General features: G+C 41.8%; 1 protein-coding gene across 3 annotated transcripts; it reads right to left on the bottom strand.

The window, feature by feature from the left end:
• Positions 1-2,905: 2,905 nt before the first annotated feature.
• Positions 2,906-10,328, bottom strand: atoh8 (atonal bHLH transcription factor 8). 3 transcript variants are annotated; one of them, XM_071411374.1, is made up of 4 exons: positions 10,083-10,328; positions 9,244-9,926; positions 8,096-8,287; positions 2,906-3,677 (listed from the first exon to the last, which is right to left on the bottom strand). In XM_071411374.1, exons 2-4 carry the CDS (start codon positions 9,922-9,924, stop codon positions 3,672-3,674), a joined length of 879 nt encoding a protein of 292 aa, XP_071267475.1. In that variant the 5' UTR covers positions 9,925-9,926; positions 10,083-10,328; the 3' UTR covers positions 2,906-3,671. The 3 variants fall into 3 exon arrangements, with proteins under 3 accessions (XP_071267475.1, XP_071267474.1, XP_071267476.1); XM_071411373.1 differs by having other exon boundaries at positions 9,244-10,288; XM_071411375.1 differs by lacking the exon at positions 2,906-3,677 and adding an exon at positions 4,450-4,700 and having other exon boundaries at positions 9,244-10,288.
• Positions 10,329-21,071: the final 10,743 nt, after the last annotated feature.

Raw genomic sequence — 21,071 nt, 5'->3', positions numbered from 1 at the left:
CAAATATTTATAATTGCTAGTAACCTTGCATTTCTTCACCAAAACACACCTGAAAAACACTTCTCTTGGTACCCGGTTTTCTAAAATGCAATATCTGTTTGTTTTTCTGATTCTCATGCGTCTCCATCTTTTGCACCAATTGACTGTACATAATACCATTTTCTGCAGGTCTTGTTCAGTTTCTGCCATTAAAATAATATCATCAGCATATAAGAGGATACTTAAAATGTCATCATATTTTACTATTTAATTTATTTTGCCAAATCATTCATGAACATAGCAAACAGAGTCTGTGATAAGGCATCTCCTTGTTTTACACCCAAGGATGTGGGAAACCAATCTGTACCATGTTGATTAACACGCAGGCAGTTAGTGCTTTGTAGAGAGACTGGATTGCGTGATAAAATTTCCATCAACCCTGTCTTTATCAAACTATAGGCTTAAATAATGTATATTTGTCATGGAACATATCAGAACCCTTTTCGTTTGCCTTTGTAGTAGACCAAAGTGGTTCAATTCCCCCTGCAGTAATTCTATTCTTCCATTAGATGGAGTGGAAAGTACTGTAGTCTGCTACATGTATCATATATGGGCTCCCGAGTGGCTCAGCGGTCTAAGACACTGCATCTCAGCGCTAGAGGCGTCACTACAGACACCCTGGTTCTGTGGTGGTGTTTGTGGCTCAGCGGTCTAAGACACTGCATCTCAGTGCTAGAGGCGTCACTACAGACACCATGGTTCTGTGGTGGTGTTTGTGGCTCAGCGGTCTAAGACACTGCATCTCAGTGCTAGAGGCGTCACTACAGACACCCTGGTTCTGTGGTGGTGTTTGTGGCTCAGCGGTCTAAGACACTGCATCTCAGTGCTAGAGGCGTCACTACAGACACCATGGTTCTGTGGTGGTGTTTGTGGCTCAGCGGTCTAAGACACTGCATCTCAGTGCTAGAGGCGTCACTACAGACACCCTGGTTCTGTGGTGGTGTTTGTGGCTCAGCGGTCTAAGACACTGCATCTCAGTGCTAGAGGCGTCACTACAGACACCCTGGTTCTGTGGTGGTGTTTGTGGCTCAGCGGTCTAAGACACTGCATCTCAGTGCTAGAGGCGTCACTACAGACACCATGGTTCTGTGGTGGTGTTTGTGGCTCAGCGGTCTAAGACACTGCATCTCAGTGCTAGAGGCGTCACTACAGACACCCTGGTTCTGTGGTGGTGTTTGTGGCTCAGCGGTCTAAGACACTGCATCTCAGTGCTAGAGGCGTCACTACAGACACCATGGTTCTGTGGTGGTGTTTGTGGCTCAGCGGTCTAAGACACTGCATCTCAGTGCTAGAGGCGTCACTACAGACACCCTGGTTCTGTGGTGGTGTTTGTGGCTCAGCGGTCTAAGACACTGCATCTCAGTGCTAGAGGCGTCACTACAGACACCCTGATTTGATTCCAGGCTGTATCACAACTGGCCATGATTGGAAGTCCCATAGGGCGGCGCACAATTGGCCCAGCGTCGTCCGGGTTTGGCCGGTGAAGGCCGTCATTGTAGATGAGAATAAGTTCTTAACTGGTTAGTTAAATAAAGGTTCAATATATATTTTTTAAATATATTAGGGCTTCAAAAACTTGTTTTCATCATCCCAAGCTCCTGTTCCAGCACAGGATTAGTTCTATAGTCGATAATGATTAACATTAGACTTGATGTGTGTGTTTAGGATGTTCGCTCAGGTCAAGTTTTCCCTAGGGTCCCAAACTAGTAAACATGTCCCCTTTTATTTCATACATAATGTTCTCTTCATCACGATGGGAATATTCAGTGTAATTTATTTTTTAAGAGAGCACATTGTTAAACTATCTTTAAATTGGAACATTAATAAGTTAAATCTACACATTCAACAATGTGTTGGTTGTGTATATTTTCACTGTTTTCAGATGAGATTGATTCCTGGCCGCCACAGCTTGCTTTCCATTTGCTCTGCCTCTTTTTCCAGACAGACAGAAGTTGTATATACAGGATACTGGTGTTTCCTCTCCGGCTCCAGACCCAATTTTAAGGACTGTAAAAGCCTGAACGGTTTCCAGCTTCCAAAGCTTAGCAACGCTAGAAGAAAACAGATTGCTTTCACTGACAATGTGCTCGGGTAAATACCTTGAAAACCAGGTTTTCCTGTTTCTAATGTTGTTAGATATACTATTCAGTTATATAAAATATCTACTATTAATTAAAATTCTCCTCTGTATGAGAAGTGAAAGTAAAGTACTTATTTTCTTGATAATACAACACATGGGCCCTTTATTACAGGATAATTAAATTAATCTATTAGAATATATTTGCAATTACATCATGACTTTTGTTCCCTTTTAGAAAAGTAAGTTATTTTAATATTTGTAACTTGTTAATGTAAAGAAAGTTCTTTGTTGAAAAGGCACAAGGTAATGTAATGCAGAACAACATCATTCAATCCTCTCTGTTGACCTTTGGATCCAGTATCCTATGCAAATAGACTATACAAATTACCATTACACATTTTTGAGCTGTTGCCAAATTCTATTAAATGGACCGGAAAATACTAATCGATTATCTTGTAGGGCACCAACAGTGGTGATCTTGACAAGTCCTCTCTATGACGTGCCTCAAAAAGACGTATTGTAGTCTAGGATTAAGAGAACACAACACATGAACACATCAAGATTTACACACACATACACGAGGTAGATTCAGATAGAAAATGAAATGACTTTCTTTCATGATCATCGTCATAATTACAACTTTGTTTTGAGGGAAGCTTGACAGCTGCTATAAGCTGTTTAAAGGTGTAGTGTGTGATTGTTGTGTGAGATTTAGGTTGGCAGTACTTGAGATAATGATTTAAAGATGTTAGAGGTGTTTAATGATCATGCATATCCATTCAAATCAATTAACAACAGTTCCTTTATTTTTGGTTAAAAAGTGCTTGATTAGCACACAACAGTCAGAGATTTGTCATTAGAAAAGGCCAGCTGAAAGGCAGGTCACTTTTAAATGTGTCAATCTGGGATATTTTAAAATACTGAGCTCAGGTAGCAGACAATAACCCATGTAACTTAATTCATATTTCAAAACATAAAAACAGTTGCTGAATAAAATACCATTACTATGTCATTTTAAGTTATCTTGTAATCAAATATATGTTACTAGCGCTTTCACTAGTTAGCTTCCATCAAGCAGAAATTACCAATCATACTATAAAGAAAAACAACAATCTGTATGTCATTGAAAAGGCATCGGGGTTCATAGTTGAATAAAACTGTCATAATCACTGTTATGAACGGTTATAATCACTGCTGTCTCTGCCTCCAATTGTCATATGATTGAACAATCTGATTTCATCCACCAGGCGTGTTTGCTTAAAGAACATCAATGCTGTCTCACACTTTTAACTCTTCAAACATCAACCGAATGAGATTCATTCCAACTCACGCCGGGCAGAAACATATCCATAACTGGAGATTCTTGATATTTCTGCTAGCTCAACAGGTAGGCCTATGAAATTAGGTCCATCATACTGTATGTCCAAGTGACTGGTTGTAGTCTCCTCCAGGAGTGACCTTGAATAACCTCAATAACAGAGCTGGAAAGAGTTTCTTTTGTTCAAGGGCCTTGTTATAAAGTCTGGCTCACGCCACCGATGCTGTGAGAATTTTACTCCTATAAAAGACATAAAAGAATGTATCAGGCATTGAAAACACAATCTCCTGTGGGTGCATATCAAGAGGTGGTGAGATGAATACAAATAGAACTGTAAAAATAAAGCATGCATATCCCATGACTTCATAGGTGCAGAGTTGTCTATGTAAATACAAGGGGTAGAAGAATATAACCCATACCAGTAAAGGAACTGCTTGGTCAGATCAGATGCAGCGTACAACTGAGTGGGACACAACAACATTCTTTCTCCCTCTCTTTAGCGTTGGATGCAAACCAACCAAAACATTTTCCTTAATGTGTCTACAAAAGAGACAGATCCTTCTTCCCCATCTTTAACACATGGTAGGGAATTGTAACATTTGTTTATGACTTGATGCTGTCAGTTTGTTTGTTGAAGACTTGACTTTTAAAACTCTCTGATTCCATTTCAATTCATTTGTTTTCCAAATACTTCTGAAAATAGGTCTTCCAGTTTGCATGTGATAAAATTTGAAATATAAAGTATTAAGTGCTAGATTTGAAATGTTATTGAAAAGAGTTCCAACAAGTAGACAATAAGTGCATTCAGAGCAGAGTGCAGGGCTTTAAGCAAGCGCAGGAATAACTTCTAAATGTCTTTAATAAGTATGCATTGGGAAAAAGTTTTTTTATCCCCTCGAAAGTTTCCCCTTAGACTCACTGGCTCTCTCTGACAAAGGGATTTCTTTCTTTCACAGAGCCCACCCCTCTCTCCCCCTCCCTCTCTCTCCCTCCCTCTTTTCCCCCGGCCTCTGTAACAGCTGCTGCTCAGTGCTGTATCCTGAGAGAGTGATGATCAGTGTATTTTTTTTTTCAAAGTGTTTTTTTGGAACAGATGGCCAGGGGAGAACTGGGGAATGTGCCAGTACCGCACTGGGGAATGTGCCAATTCCTGTAGCGAGTGAGTTCTCTGGGCCCCAGCTCGCGTGCCTTCACCCTGCCCTCTGCCCTGAGTGGCGCCAGCAGGACTTCCCAACTAGCGTTACGAACATCTGGTGTCTGGGACTGCCAGGAAAACAACCGCTCAGCTATTGAATGTGCTTTATGCTAGGGAAACACATTAGCTCCCAGTGAGGGAGAGAGACCTAGAGGGAGCAGAGAACTGGGAGTGCAGGGAAAAGTTGTATGTGTGTAATTATGTTGGATATGTAATCTATGAACAAACACCTAATTCATCATTATGTTATTTTAGACAAGTTTTTTTATCTTTAAGAAAAGTGTTTAAATGTTTGCATCAACTTTGATGTAATTTGCAATTTACAAAATGTATAGATTACAATAGTTATTTTAAGGGAAATACAACTTGTTTACAGTTTTTACGTTCAGGGTAATCAACCTATTGTGTGATGTTACTATGTTATGTTATGAGTTTTGGCAATAGGTGAAGAGTTGCTAAATGACATTTAAAACATTAAATTACAGATATGACTAAATGTGTGTTTAAAATGTAGATTAAATTATTTCATTTAACCTTTATATAACTACACAATTATAGATTCAATTATATTCATTTATAATGTTGTTTCACCATGAAAGATGGGAGGAAAAGGGGGATGGATGAGAGGGTGACAGAGGAGAGGACTGACAGGGGACAGATGAAGAACTGGGAGGAGGAGAGGACTGATGGGACAGTTTGAAGAACTGGGGGAGGAGAGGACTGACGAGACAGATGAAGAACTGGAAGGACAGTAATTGATAGATCAGTGTGAAGAAGTTAATGTGTAAATGAACGTTCTCCATACTTGGGTCTCATCCATGCATTAAAAACCTTGTTGATTTATAGAGAGGCCATGGAGATGTGTGGATCCAGAAGAGAGCTGGAGGAAGTTCAGCCTCAGTTTACATGACTCCCAGTGTCATAAAACACAAAGGCATCAATCACCCCTTTTATTCATCAGGGGCACTTTTTATTCTGTTCTGGACAAAAAACTGGCAAAACACCCAGTTCCCTTTCAAAAACGAGTTGATGATGATTTAATTTAATGGGATCCTTAGTAGGCAAAGGAATGCCCGTCTTAATTGGAGAGAGTGTATTCTTCCCTCTTTTGTTGTCGTTTTTGTTAGAAATACCATCCCTCTGTCTGTCACACTGCCCCATGTTTTTCTATTTGCAGCTTCCTGATCAGTCAAAGGGAAGTTTTCGCTGTATATCATTAGTAGATAGGGCAGATCTGCCGGTTTTGACTAGCAGGTAAGGGGAACTTACGCAGCAGGTTATCTTTCGGATACAAATACCCAACTGACTGGAATAATTGACCTATAGAAATCAGGGCATTAAAATCAAACTGTTTGTGTTTTAACTAATAGAAACATCACCATGTGAAGATATTTGTAAATATGAATGCATATATTATAGTTACTTAGTTTTATTAGTTGTATTAGTAGTTGCAGCAGTAGTTTTATTCGTTCTAATAGTAGTTTTATTAGTTGTATTAGTAGTTGTATTCGTAGTTTTATTAGTCGTATTTGTAGTTGTATTAGTAGTTTTATTAGTTGTATTAGTAGTTGTAGCAGTAGTTTTATTAGTTGTATTAGTAGTTGTAGCAGTAGTTTTATTAGTAGTTGAAGCAGTAGGTTTTATTAGTTGTATTAGTAGTTTTATTAGTTGTATTAGTAGTTGTAGCAGTAGTTTTATTAGTTGTATTAGTAGTTGTAGCAGTAGTTTTATTAGTTGTATTAGTAGTTTTAGTAGTTGTATTAGTAGTTGTAGCAGTAGTTTTATTAGTTGTATTAGTAGTTGTAGCAGTAGTTTTATTAGTTGTATTTGTAGTTTTAGTAGTTGTATTAGTAGTTGTAGCAGTAGTTTTATTCGTTGTATTAGTAGTTTTATTAGTTGTATTAGTAGTTGTATTAGTAGTTTTATTAGTTGTATTAGTAGTTTTATTAGTTGTATTAGTAGTTGTAGCAGTAGTTTTATTAGTTGTATTAGTAGTTGTAGCAGTAGTTTTATTAGTTGTATTAGTAGTTTTATTAGTTGTATTAGTAGTTGTAGCAGTAGTTTTATTAGTTGTATTAGTAGTTGTAGCAGTAGTTTTATTAGTTGCATTAGTAGTTGTAGCAGTAGTTTTATTAGTTGTATTAGTAGTTTTAGTAGTTGTAGTTGTAGCAGTAGTTTTATTTGTTTTATTAGTAGTTGTAGCAGTAGTTTTATTAGTTGTATTTGTAGTTGTTGTAGTTGTAGCAGTAGTTTTATTAGTTGTAGTAGCAATAGTTTTATTAGTTGTATTTGTAGTTTTAGTAGTTGTATTAGTAGTTGTAGCAGTAGTTTTATTAGTTGTATTTGTAGTTTTAGTAGTTGTAGCAGTAGTTTTATTAGTTGTAGCAGTAGTTGTAGCAGTAGTTTTATTAGTTGTATTAGTAGTTGTAGCAGTAGTTTTATTCGTTTTATTAGTAGTTGTAGCAGTAGTTTTATTTGTTGTATTTGTAGTTGTATTAGTAGTTGTATTAGTTGTATTAGTAGTTGTAGCAGTAGTTTTATTAGTTGTAGTAGCAGTTGTAGCAGTAGTTTTATTAGTTCTATAAGTAGGTGTAGCAGTATATTTTATTAGTTGTAGGCCTATTAGTAGTTGTACAACAACCTTTTTATACTGTTAATGTTAGTTGTTTTATTGTAATTCTTATTATTTAATTGTTATTATTATTAGACAGTAGTTGCCATATTATTCTTGTGACTAAGTGTTGTTAGTTTGTTTAGTTATTTTTTGATTTGGACACTTGAAAACGAGAATGCATGTCAAGAGATTTCATCCTGCAAAATGTCAAATAAAATAAATCAATAATGCCATTCTGCTAAGTTTTCAATGCTATGATGTTATCAATTTACCAGTCCTTCTAAAATGTCTGATAGATTTGTTAGTATGTGACATGACAGCGTAGGAGGAAGGATGTTAAACGAGCAGAAAGAAAAGCTCCATTAATTTAGCTTTATTTTAAAGTCAAATATCCGTGACCAATTATTTAATTGGCTTTGTATGGTCACCTGTTGCTCTTTATCAACGGCCTTGTTTATAAGCATAGTTGAATCAACTGAAATATGTTTCATGTTATTGATATGCTATATTGCAATAAACACGTTTGAAGGAGAAGCTGGCTTTGACTTGGCTTTCCATTCCCTCTCTGTAACTACTGATGCCTCAGAGGCCATGCTCTTCTTTTGATAGCCTTTAACTTTAAAGCAAACGTATTGCAATGCTTTAGCAATGTCTCCAAACGTGTGCTTGAATACTTTTCACTTGCAGGAGTCCATTTCCATGTCAATGTCTCACCCCACCTAGTCATTGCAACATGAGGCCTTCAGCCAAAGACATGCACAGGATAAAATCTCAGGCCAGACCGTTGTCGGACAGTAGCCTAAATACTGCACCCCCCCCCTCCCCTCCTCTTCCATAGATCCAATTTACCTTTCTCTTCTTGGAGCGTCCCTCGGCATGCAGGGTGCGGGTGCACTGCTCCACGCACTCTCTGAAGCTCATGTTGCCGTGATCTGGGGTGTAGTCCAGGTCTGCCAGCTGAGCTAGCGACAGGATGTAGTTACAGGCGATTCTTAATATAGCCAGCTTTGACAACTTCTGTCCATAGGAGTAGCAGGGCACCTGTATAGGGTTAAAGTTTGGTTAGGTTAAGGAGGCCCATCATACTGATATGAGAGGATGGTAGAACCAAGTTGAGGAAGTTTTCAGTTAAGCTACGGTATACATGCTCTTTAGATACTATTGCTGGTGTCAGTTGGTGTCATGTGACAGTTTTCCACCATATCTTTCTAAGTGCCAAAACAGCTGGTGATGACATGACCCAGTAAAATTGGTTCACAACAACTTCCCTGATTTGTTTTCAAAGGATAGATATTCCATGTTGGTTTTGGTCAACTAAGAGTTAGTTGTAGTTGACATTGATATTTCATAGTACACCTACTAGTTTCAGACCTACTGGAGTACCTGGAGTGTGAAGAGCTTTGTCATTAAGAAGCCTGTTCCCTGTTTCATATGCATTTGACATATTTTTCTGTCATTGTGAGAGGTGTCATGTGGATATGATTTGCACTGATATTTTGATTGCATATAAATGACATGAATAGACTATTACATAGGGCTACAGAAGGGGAACATGTTTTTGGGGGGGCCAGACAAATAATTGTGTATGTAGAACAGAATAAGAATCAGAGTGACAATTTAACTGTTTGGACTGACCTGTCTTACAGACTGTTCTTTCTCATATCTTTAATGTAGCAAACTGAGCACATATTTTGAACATAATGTCAATAATACCAAATTGTAAATTGTTGACAGTAAAATTAATTTAATAAATTATCTATAGAAGGGGCCTTACAATTTATACTCAAGTGGGATATATTAGCCTACATTCATACTCAAGTAGGATATATTATGATGACATTCACAGTTATTTTCATAATTTCCATATCTCCATACAGTGGCATACTGAAATGGGCACTTAAGTGCAACAAGTTACACTGAGTTCAGCATGAACATCACATTTTGAACAAGAGGCGACATTGTACGGATTGTTTGTTTAGTGAATTCAGTGTTAATACCTGCTTTCTCAGCGCCTCAAAGGCTGCACTGATGGTATGCACCCGGGTCCTCTCTCTGGCATTCGCCAGTAGCCTCCGTGTCTGCTGAACGGCTTTGATCTCAGTGACGACGCCAGACGTTTCTCCTAGCCGTTTCTTTGGCGATTCAACCGGGTCGTTGCTATTGATGTAGGCTGTCTGAGAGGCTGAGGAGAGGGACTTCTCGGAGCGCTGGCACAGGACGATCCGGGACTGTAATGTGTGATCAGTCCCAAATGACTGTTGATGGCCATAACTTGTAACATGCGGGAATGTGCTGAGAAAAGAGTCTCTGCTTGTCGCTGTTGACTCGGATAAAGGCTGTGACTGTGATGATGGGAGCTTCCCAGTAACTGTTGATGGTGAAGCATTTATCCTCATGTCAAGAGCAGTATTCGGGTTTCCAGATGAAATAATGGATTCCTCCACAGATAGAACTGAACCAGGGTCCTGTAGTCTTTTTTGGACAATGTTTCTACATGTCTCTTCCATCAGTTCCCCCATAGAATCGTCGTCCATTATTGAATCATATTGGAAATGTTTGACTTCGTCACTGGTGACACGTTTGGGGTCCCGACCTTTCCGTTTAAACTTTTTATTCCCAGTTGAATCCTTTGAATTGATTGTCTTCCAGCCATCGCTGAGTAGATGTGGATTCCTCATTTCTACACAAAAAAGGCACTATTGAAAACCGACAGCACTGCCTTAAACAATATCGTGCAAAAGTATAATAATATTATATTGTAACTTAATCAATAAAATATAGCCGGACAAATCACTATGCAATGCAGCACTCTGATTACAAGCATCGACAAGCTTACTTTAAATAACACAAATAAAGAATAGACCGCATGTGCAGGCGCGTGTTTCTCCCGTGGATTCCGCGTCTTCTGGAGCCATCAAAATTGGCAGCATTTTTTGTGAATGTGCTCTGAGTTTCATCTGTTTTAGTTTTGCCTCAGTTTACATAGAAGCCCTTGTCGGTGAGATAAGTCGCCACGCCGCCTACAGCGAGAGACCGCCCAAAATATCTCTCGCCGTGCGTAATAACATATTAGACCACTGATTACGCGCATGGCTACTTGGTGACTTTTATGGACAGGCCAACAGAAGGACAATTATAATTGCATTTCAATATTTATCGTCATAAATTCAGTATAATAACACGTTTTTTGATTATTATTATATCACAATCTGTATGCCTTACAACTTAGGTCTAGGCTATAGGCCTCCTAGAGCTGGGGAGCATACCCATCATATTATTTTTGGTCTTCATTTAGCAAGCAAAATTTGTAGTTAAGTGCACTATGGTGCACATGGTAACCGCTAACAGTGTAACCTAGACCTTTTGATGTGTCTAGATAGCAAAGATAGTTTTTGGAACAGGGCAGACAACGGGGGACAGTCCAGGAAAAATCCACCCAAAACCACTCATACCTATAATTTACAGTGTTACATAACACTAACGTGAACACATTTTTCATTTTGTCGTTATAATAAGTTTAGTAGCAAAAAATGGTTGTGGAGATCTGTTGTAGCAAAATCGACTACTAAACCCACAATGCAATGCTCTCTCTATGGGCTGGCAAGCTGGCTAGCAAACGTAGCTACAAAATAATACCAAAGTCAATATCAGTAGCTAGTTAGCTCTAAAATCGCCTAAACAAACTGCACTGTCAATTTAGTGGACTACAATCTCACCATGTTCAACCTGCAGATATATGTTCCTCGTCGAATGTAGTCTGACATTCGCAAAGGTAATGCAATGCACCCTGGACTGATGAGGCACACAGAGGGGATAAATGTGTTAGATCCTCTGTTAAATTACAAATTCGTCGTGGTAGGAATATCGCAAAAAATATGGCCAATGGCTCATTCGAGAGAAGTCAACCTCCCGCGTTATGACATCGGCCAGTATTGACACCTGACATGTATGATAGAGGTTTTCGCGATCTGAAAGTCGTATTCTTATTAACCTCAAGTGTAGTGAGAGTGGCTTTATCGCAATCATAAACTATCAAACACATGGTTTGATGACATTCCGTTCGCTGCGTTCAAGACATTTTTATGAGCAGCCTCCATTGTAACACTATATATACAAAAGTATGTGGACACCCCTTCAAATGAGTGGATTTAGCTATTTCAGCCACACCCGTTGCTGACAGGTGTATAAAATCGAGGACAGAGCCAAACAATGCTTTTCTTTCTAACAAGTCAGTTCCTCAAATGTTTGCCCTGCTAGAGCTGTCCTGGTCAACTGTGAGTGCTGTTATTGTGAAGTGGAAACATATAGGAGCAACAACGGCTCAGCCGCAAAGTGGTAGGCCATACAAGCTCACAGAACGGGACCACCGAGTGCTGATGCTTGTAGTGCGTAAAAATCACCTGTCCTCGGTTACAACACTTACAACCAAGGTCCAAACTACCTCTGGAAGCAACGTCGGGAGCTTTGTCGGGAGCTTCATGAAATGGGTTTCCATGGCCAAACAGCCACACACAAGCCTAAGATCACCATGCACAATGCCAAGTGTCGGCTGGAGTGGTGCCAAGCATTGGACTCTGGAGCAGTGGAAATGCGTTCTCTGGAGTGATGAATCATGCTTCACCATCTGGCAGTCTGACGGACAAATCTGGGTTTGGCAGATGCCATGAGAACGCTACCTGTCCAAATGCATAGTACCAACTGTAAAGTTTGGTGGAGGAGGAATAATGGTCTGGGGCTGTTTTTCATGGTTCGGGCCAGGCCCTTTAGTTCCAGTGAAGGGAAATCTCAGCGCTACAGCATAATGATATTCTAGACGATTCTGTGCTTCCAACTTTGTGGCAACAGTTTGGGGAAGGCCCTTTCCTGTTTCAGCATGACAATGACCCTGTGCACAAAGCGAGGTCCATACAAAAATGATTTGTCTAGATCGGTGTGGACGAACTTGACTGGCCTGCACAGAGCCCTGACCTCAACCCCATCGAACACCTTTGGAATGAATTGGAACATCGACTAATCACCCAACATCAGTACACAACTTCACTAATGCTCTTGTGGCTGAATGGAATCAAGTCCCTGCAGCAATGTTCCAACATCTAGTGGAAAGCCTTCCTAGAAGAGTGGAGGTTGTTATAGCAGCAAAGGAGAGACCAACTCATGGGTCTTCCAAGATGGCGTAGCAGTCGGACGTGTGTCTTTGTCTTGTCCCGTCCTTTACCTTTACACCGGATCATCGCAGCTAGCTAGCTGCTATCCGAGTGGCTACTCCTGGCTAACGTCTCTCTGTCCCGAAGCAAGCACCAGTTAGCCTGGAGCTAGCCTCGTGCTAGGCCCATCTCCCGGCTAGCCAAAGAGGTCAACCAGCCAATTCTTGGGCTACAATACCTCTTTTGCCAATTGACCTGAACCCTTTACTGCCGACACAGAGCCCCGCCAATCCATCACGACTGGTCTGCCGATGTAACCGGCCAAGGTGGTCTCAATAGGCTCTTCCGTTGCGACATCGCCGGATGCCCATCTGCTATCCCCGGCCCGCTAGCTGTCTGAATCTCTGTGTCTCCAGCTCGCCTAGCGTAGCAGCGACTACAGAATTGGCTCCCTGACTCATCTAGTGCTACTCATTGGACCCTATGATCACTCGGCTACACATGCCTCTCCCTAATGTCAATATGCCTTCTCTATTGCTGTTTTGGTTAGTGATTATTGTCTTATTTCACTGTAGAGCCCCTAGCCCTGCCCAATATGCCTTAGATAGCCCTTTTGTTCCACCACCCACACATGCGGTGATCTCACCTGGCTTAACTGGTGCCTCTAGAGACAAAACCTCTCTCATCGTCACTCAATGCCTAGGTTTACCTCCACTGTACTCACATCCTACCATACCCTTGTCTGTACATTATGCCTTGAATCTAACGCACTAGACGACCAGTTCTTATAGCCTTTAGCCGTACCCTTATCCTACTCCTCCTCTGTTCCTCTGGTGATGTAGAGGTTAACCCAGGCCCTGCAGCCCCCAGCACCACTCCCGTTCCCCAGGCACTCATTTGTTGACTTCTGTAACCGTAAAAGCCTTGGTTTCATGCATGTTAACATTCGAAGCCTCCTCCCTAAGTTTGTTTTATTCACTGCTTTAGCACACTCCGTCAACCCAGATGTACTAGCCGTGTCTGAATCATGGCTTAGGAAGGCCACCAAAAATCCTGAAATGTCCATCCCTAACTATAACATCTTCCCGCAAGATAGAACTGCCAAAGGGGGCGGAGTTGCAATCTACTGTAGAGATAGCCTGCAGAGTTTTGTCATACTATCCAGGTCTGTGCCTAAACAATTCAAGCTTCTACTTTTAAGAATCCACCTTTCCAGAAACAAGTCTCTCACAGTTGCTGCTTGTTATAGACCCCCTTTAGCCCCCAGCTGTGCCCTGGATACCATATGTGAATTTATTGCCCCGCATCTATCTTCAGAGTTCGTACTGTTAGGTGACCTAAACTGGGATATGCTTAACACCCCGGCCATCCTACAATCTAAGCTAGATGCCCTCAATCTTACACAAATTATTAAGGAACCTACCAGGTACAACCCTATATATGTAACCATGGGCACCCTCTTAGATATCATCCTGACCAACTTGCCCTCTAAATACACCTCTGTTTTCTTCAACCAGGATCTCAGCGATCACTGCCTCATTGCCTGCGTGCGTGATGGGTCCGCGGTCAAACCACCCCTCATCACTGTCAAACGCACCCTAAAACACTTCAGCAAGCAGGCCTTTCTAATCGACCTGGCCTGGGTATCCTGGAAGGATATTGACCTCATCCCGTCAGTAGAGGATGCCTGGTTGCTCTTTAAAAATGCTTTCCTCGCCATCTTAAATAAGCATGCCCCGTTCAAAAAATGTAGAACTAACAACAGATATAGCCCTTGGTTCACTCCAGACTTGACTGCCCTTGACCAGCACAAAAACATCCTGTGGCGTTCTGCATTAGCATTGAATAGCCCCCGCAATATGCAACTTTTCAGGGAAGTCAGGAACCAATATACTCAGTCAGTTAGGAAAGCTAAGGCTAGCTTTTTCAAACAGAAATTTGCATCCTGTAGCACTAATTCCAAAAAGTTTTGGGACACTGTAAAGTCCATGGAGAATAAGAGCACCTCCTCCCAGCTGCCCACTGCACTGAAACACTTTCACCACCGATAAATCTACAATAATCAATCATTTCAATAAGCATTTTTCTACAGCTGGCCATGCTTTCCACCTGGCTACCCCTACCCCGGCCAACAGCTCAGCACCCCCTGCAGCAGCTTGCCCAAACCCCTCCCGTTTCTCCTTCACCCAAATCCAGACAGCTGATGTTCTGAAAGAGCTGCAAAATCTGGATCCCTACAAATCAGCCGGGCTAGACAATCTGGACCCTCTCTTTCTTAAATTATCCACCAAAATTGTTGCAACCCCTATTACTAGCCTGTTCAATCTCTCTTTCGTATCGTCTGAGATCCCCAAAGATTGGAAAGCTGCCGCGGTCATCCCCCTCTTCGAAGGGGGAGACACTCCAGACCCAAACTGTTATAGACCTATAGCCATCCTGCCCTACCTTTCTAAAATCTTCGAAAGCCAAGTTAACAAACAGATCACCGACCATTTCGAATCCCACCGTACCTTCTCCACTATGCAATCTGGTTTCCGAGCTGGTCATGGGTGCACCTCAGCCACGCTCAAGGTCCTAAACGATATCATAACCGCCATCATTAAAAGATAGTACTGTGCAGCCGTCTTCATCGACCTGGCCAAGGCTTTCGACTCTGTCAATCACCGCATTCTTATCGGCAGACTCAATAGCCTTGGTTTCTCAAATGACTGCCTCGCCTGGTTCACCAACTACTTCTCAGATAGAGTTCAGTGTGTCAAATCGGAGGGCCTGTTGTCCGGACCTCTGGCAGTCTCTATGGGGGTGCCACAGGGTTCAATTCTTGGGCCAACTCTTTTCTCTGTATATATCAATGATGTCGCTCTTGCTGCTGGTGATTCTCTGATCCACCTATACGCAGACGACACCATTCTGTATACATCTGGCCCTTCTTTGGACACTGTGTTAACAAACCTCTAAACAAGATTCAATGCTATACAACACTCCTTCCGTGGCCTCCAACTGGTTTTAAATGCTAGTAAAACTAAATGCATGCTCTTCAACCGATTGTTTCCCGCACCCGCCCGCCCGACTAGCATCACTACTCTGGACGGTTCTGACTTAGAATATGTGGACAACTACAAATACCTAGGTGTCTGGTTAGACTGTGAACTCTCCTTCCAGACTCACATTAAGCATCTCCAGTCCAAAATTAAATCTAGAATCGGCTTCCTATTTCGGAAACAAAGCCGCCCTTCCCTCATGCTGCCAAACATACCCTCGTAAACCTGACTATCCTACCGATCCTTGACTTCGGTGATGTCATTTACAAAATAGCCTCCAACACTACTCTGCAAACTGGATGTAGTCTATCACAGTGCCATCTGTTTTGTCACCAAAGCCCCCTATACTACCCACCCCTTCGACCTGTATGCTCTCGTTGGCTGGCCCTCACTACATATTCGTCGCTAAACCCACTGGCTCCAGGTCATCTATAAGTCTTTGCTAGGTAAATCCCTGCCTTATCTCAGCGCACTGGTCACCATAGCAACACTCACCTGTAGCACGCGCTCCAGCAGGTATATTTCACTGGTCATCCCCAAAGCCAACACTTCCTTTGGCCGCCTTTCCTTCCAGTTCTCTGCCAGTGACTGGAATGAATTGCAAAAATCACTGAAGTTGGAGTCTTATATCTCCCTCTCTAACTTTAAGCATCAGCTGTCAGAGCAGCTTACCGATCACTGTACCTGTACACAGCCGATCTGTAAATAGCACACCCAACTACCTCATCCCCATATTGTTATTTATCCTCTTGCTCTGTTGCACCCCAGTATCTCAACTTGCACATCATCATCTGCACATCTATCACTCCAGTGTTAATACCAAATTGTAATTATTTCACCTCTATGGCCTATTTATTGCCTTACCTCCCTACTCTTCTACATTTGCACACACTGTACATAGAATTTTCTATTGTGTTATTGACTGTACGTTTGTTTGTAACTGTGTTGTTGTTTTTGTCGCACTGCTTTGCTTTATCTTGGCCAGGTCGCAGTTGTAAATGAGAACTTGTTCTCAACTGGCCCACCTGGTTAAATAATGGTGAAATAAATAAATAAAATAAAAACTCCATATTAATAATGCCCATGATTTGTAATGAGATGTTCGATGAACATGTGTCCACATACTTTTGGTAATGTAGTGTATGTTATACCCACCTAATTTTTGCCTGCTTGAACGGCAATAGCTCAGATACACATGAAAACATGAAATGACCCAGGGAATAGGTAGAACATCGCTCAGAGATGCACAAAAACAATGGAACATTCAAAATGGGTGAACCTTTACTTTAAGTACTATGGAAGAAGTTAGTACAATGCTGCCACCTACTGCAGAAGAACACAAACAAATCAAATTTTATTGGTCACATACACATGTTTAGCAGATGTTATTGCGGGTGTAGCGAAATGCTTGTGTTTCTAGCTATAACAGTGCGGTAATATCTAACAATTCACAACAATACACACAATACACACAAACCTAAAAGTAAAATAATGGAATTAAGGAATATATAAATATTAGGATGAGTGGCATAAACTAAAATACAGTAGAATAGAATACAGTATAAACATATGAGATGAGTAAGGTAAAAATATGTAAACATTATTAAAGTGACTAGTGTTCCATTATTAAAGTGGCCAGTGATTTCAAGTCTATGTATATAGGGCAGCAGCCTCTAAGGTGCAGGGTTACGTAACTGAGTGGAAGCCACCTATTGATGGCTATTTAACATGGCCTTGAGATAGAAGCTGTTTTTCAGTCTTTCGGTTCCAGCTTTGATGCACCTGTACTGACCTCGCCTTCTGGATGAAAGCGGGGTGACCAGGCAGTGGCTCGGGTGGTTGTTGTCCGTGATTATCTTTTTGGCCTTCCTGTGACATCGGGTGCTGTAGGTGTCCTGGGGGTCAGGTAGTTGGGCAGACCGCATCACCCTCTGGAGAGCGTGCAGTTGGCGTACCAGGCGGTGATACAGCCCGACAGGATGCTCTCAATTATGCATCTGTAAAAGTTTGTCAGGGTTTAAGGTGCCAAGCCAAATTTCTTGAGCCTCCTGATATTGAAGAGGCGCTCTTGTGCCTTCTTCACCACACTGTCTGTGTGGGTGGACCATTTCAGATCGTCAGTGATGTGTACGCCGAGAAACTTGAAGATTTCCACCTGCTCCACTGCGGTTCCATCGATGTGGATAGGGGCGTGCTCCCTCTGCTGTTTCCTGAAGTCCAAGATCAGCTCCTTTGTTTTGTCGACATTGAGTGAGAGGTTATTTTCCTGACACCACACTCCCAGGGCCCTCACCTCCTCCCTGTAGGCTGTCTCGTCATTGTTGGTAATCAGGTCTACTACTGTCATGGGTGAATAGGGAGTACAGGAAGGGGCTGAGCACGCACCCTTGTGGGGCCCCTGTGTTGAGGATCAGCGAAGTGGGGGTGTTGTTTCCTACCTTCCCCACCTGGGGGAGGCCCTTCAAGAAGTCCAGGACCCAGTTGCACAGGGCAGGGTTCAGACCCAGGGCCCCGAGCTTATTGATGAGTTGTATGGTACTATGGTGTTGAATACTGAGCTATAGTCAATGAACAGCATTCTTACATAGGTATTCCTCTTGTTCAGCTGGGATAGGGCAGTGTGCAGTGCGATGGTGATTGCATCGTCTGTGGATCTATTGAGGCTGTAAGCAAATTGAAGTGGGTCTAGGGTGTCAGGTAAGGTAGAGGTGATATGATCCTTAACTAGCCTCTCAAAGCATTTCATGATGACAGAAGTGAGTGCTAGGGGGCGCTAGTCATTTAGTTCAGTTACCTTTGTTTCTTGGGTACAGGAACAATGGTGGACATCTTGAAGCAAGTGGGGACAGCAGACTGGGATAGGGTGAGATTGAATATGTCCGTAAACACTTCAGCCAGCTGGTCAGTGCATGCTTTGAGTATGTGGCTAGGGATGCCATCTGGGCTGGCAGCCTTGCGACAGTTAACACGCTTAAATGTCTTACATCGGCCACAGAGAATGAGAGTCCACAGTCCTTGGTAGCGGGCTGCGTCGGTGTCTCTGTGTTATCCTCAAAGCGGGCGAAGAAGGTGTTTATCTTGTCCGGAAGTCACTCTCATGTAGGCCCTTTCTGCCATATTTGAAGGTATTACGAAATAGATCAGTTGGTTGGTACACACACAGAAGTCCAAAAAAGATTTTGAACAAATACAGCCTTTCATGTAATCCAAGATAACTATTTAATACATAAAAAATGTAGGCAGTGACCTTATATATAGACAGGCTTTAATGTTATAAACATTTTCGGGAGTAAAGAGATCCAAACAGGCTTGGGCTCTTCTTTATTTTCTTTTTAACCCAAAGGCCTCCAGTTGTTCCTGGGCAGAGTGCCAGCTGCTGAGCGACCTGCTGCTGCTTCCTCCTGATATTAAATTCCTCTGGCATGTACTCTGCCCTGGCTGACGCCAGGCCGCCACCAGGTCTCAAGAGTAAATATTTCCAGCTGACACTGTTGCTGTGCTGCTCTGGTGAGGTAATTCATCGTTTTTTTGTAAGGATCCTACAGTTAAAATATAGTTTTCATCATACTCATTTGGAGGCACATCTGTGTTGTTAATTTGTTTTCCTCTTTCCAACAAATACTATATTAACTGTTACTTTGTCACATTACACTGGATTATCTTTTATTGGACTATTGATGAACAGGAGTGGATCTTGAACCAGCATTACAAAGTGTCATAAAGGTCAAGACCACTTGGCAGACAGAGGTTGTAATAAACTTAAAGTAGGCTATTCTGTCTCACTTTTTTGACCATGAGATTACCTTTTTAAAAATACATTATTTTTCATTTTACATACTGAAAGAATATATTGTGGCGTTTACGGGGTTTTACTAGCTTAAATAACAAACGAATGGAGAGAGAATCATAGTTAATGCCAACAACAGCCGTTTTAATGTTACACTGCACAAGGTAATGGGGAGCTGCACAAAACAACCTAACTAGCCATACCGTAACTCACAGTCCAGCGGGAAGTATCTCCCCAGAGAGATAATCACGAGATAGCCAAATGGGGCTCTCCCCACTGGTTATATCCACACTAATTCGGGGATATTAACCACTCAAAGTTGGCCTTAGTAGGAGTGACCGACTCAGGCCCGTGGTCTGCCCACCCTACCCCAGAAGGGTCACTACAATATTTATTCACCATAACGTTTATGAACGCAGATTGGTTCTTGGTTTGGTTTTGCTAATTTATAATGCTACTGCTGCAGTGATAGGTTGACTATACTCAACAAAATAACCTGATAAGGCTCACGTGGTTGGGAAATTTACTTGAGAATGAACTACTCAAAAAGCAGCTGATTGGATTACCAATTTTAAAGAATCCATTTGATATATCCAAACTGGTGGAGAGAGTGCTGGGTAAAGTGAAGGCTGTGAGGATCACGAGAGGCGGGTTTGTTTAGATTTTTTGTTCTGAGGCTCAGAGGGAGCGTGTTGCCTCTCACCCGATTTGAGAAGTTTGATGTGTCATGTGTGCCTCTTCGGAACAGGGCATTCCTCAAGGGGGTAATATCTTGCAGTCATGAAAAATATTCCTGGAGTGAATGATGCTCGTTGGATGAATCGTGTGGTGAATGAAGAAAAAGTGTAGACTATCTGTTCTTGTGTTTTTTAATATGGAGTCTCTCCCTACTCAAGTGCATTTGGGATATATAAACTACCAAGCCAGAACATGTGTTCCAAGACCATCATTGTAAAGCTTTTGGACATGTTTCAAGTGTTTGCAGAATGGAGAAGCCGAGATGTTCAAGTTGTGGAAAAGATCATATCATGTGTTTTAAAAGTGATGAAAATGTGACATGTTGCAATTGTGGTGAGAACCATGAAGCTATGTCTTTGGAATGCCCAACAAGGGTGAAAGAGAATGAGGTGTCCAAAGTCAGGGCTGTTCAGAGCATTTCATATGCAGCGCCTGTTAAAAGGGTTGAGGGTTCATATGGTTCTCCTGAAGAGTCCATGGTGGTGGATAGGCCTTCACTGAAGGCTGCAGGGGTTGCCCTTCAACAGCAGGACCCAGATATGTTCAAGGTTAAGCAGGTAGACTTTGTGGTATTTATAGCTATGGTGATTAATGGCACTGCCAAGGTGGAGAGAAAGTCCAGGAAAATAGATATTGTGGATGCGGCGGAACGGTTCCTGGCTCTGAAAGACTTCTCGGCAGAGGAGTTGCATGGAGTACTGTCACAAGCCGTACCACCCTCTCAAGTCATAGAGCCTGAGAAGGAAGATATGGAGATTTGAAGGAAGAAGGAGGAGTTTTTGTTTTGTCAATGTGTTTTTTTTGTTTTTTTGGGGGTTGATTAAGTTAGTTTTCCCTATCACATATGGGTTTTATTTTACCTTGGTTTTTTCAACCCAGTACACCTTTTTGGTTTGTAGTGTGCCATAAAATGCACAGAAGTTTGTTGCGACACACAAGCTGCCGTTCAAACTCATGGTTGTCAGCGCTAAACCCTCAGCCCTAGAATAACGTTTTACATCGTCACGTCCGATTTGTCCCTCGCCCAAGCAATTATTAAAAAATTAAGCTTTATTTAACTAGGCATTAAGAACAAATTCTTATTTACAACGACAGTCTACCCCGGCCAACGCTGG

The sequence above is a fragment of the Salvelinus alpinus genome, chromosome 7 (genome assembly GCF_045679555.1).
Source record: "Salvelinus alpinus chromosome 7, SLU_Salpinus.1, whole genome shotgun sequence".
NCBI lineage: Eukaryota > Metazoa > Chordata > Actinopteri > Salmoniformes > Salmonidae > Salvelinus > Salvelinus alpinus.
This window is presented reverse-complemented; position numbering and strand designations above follow the sequence as displayed.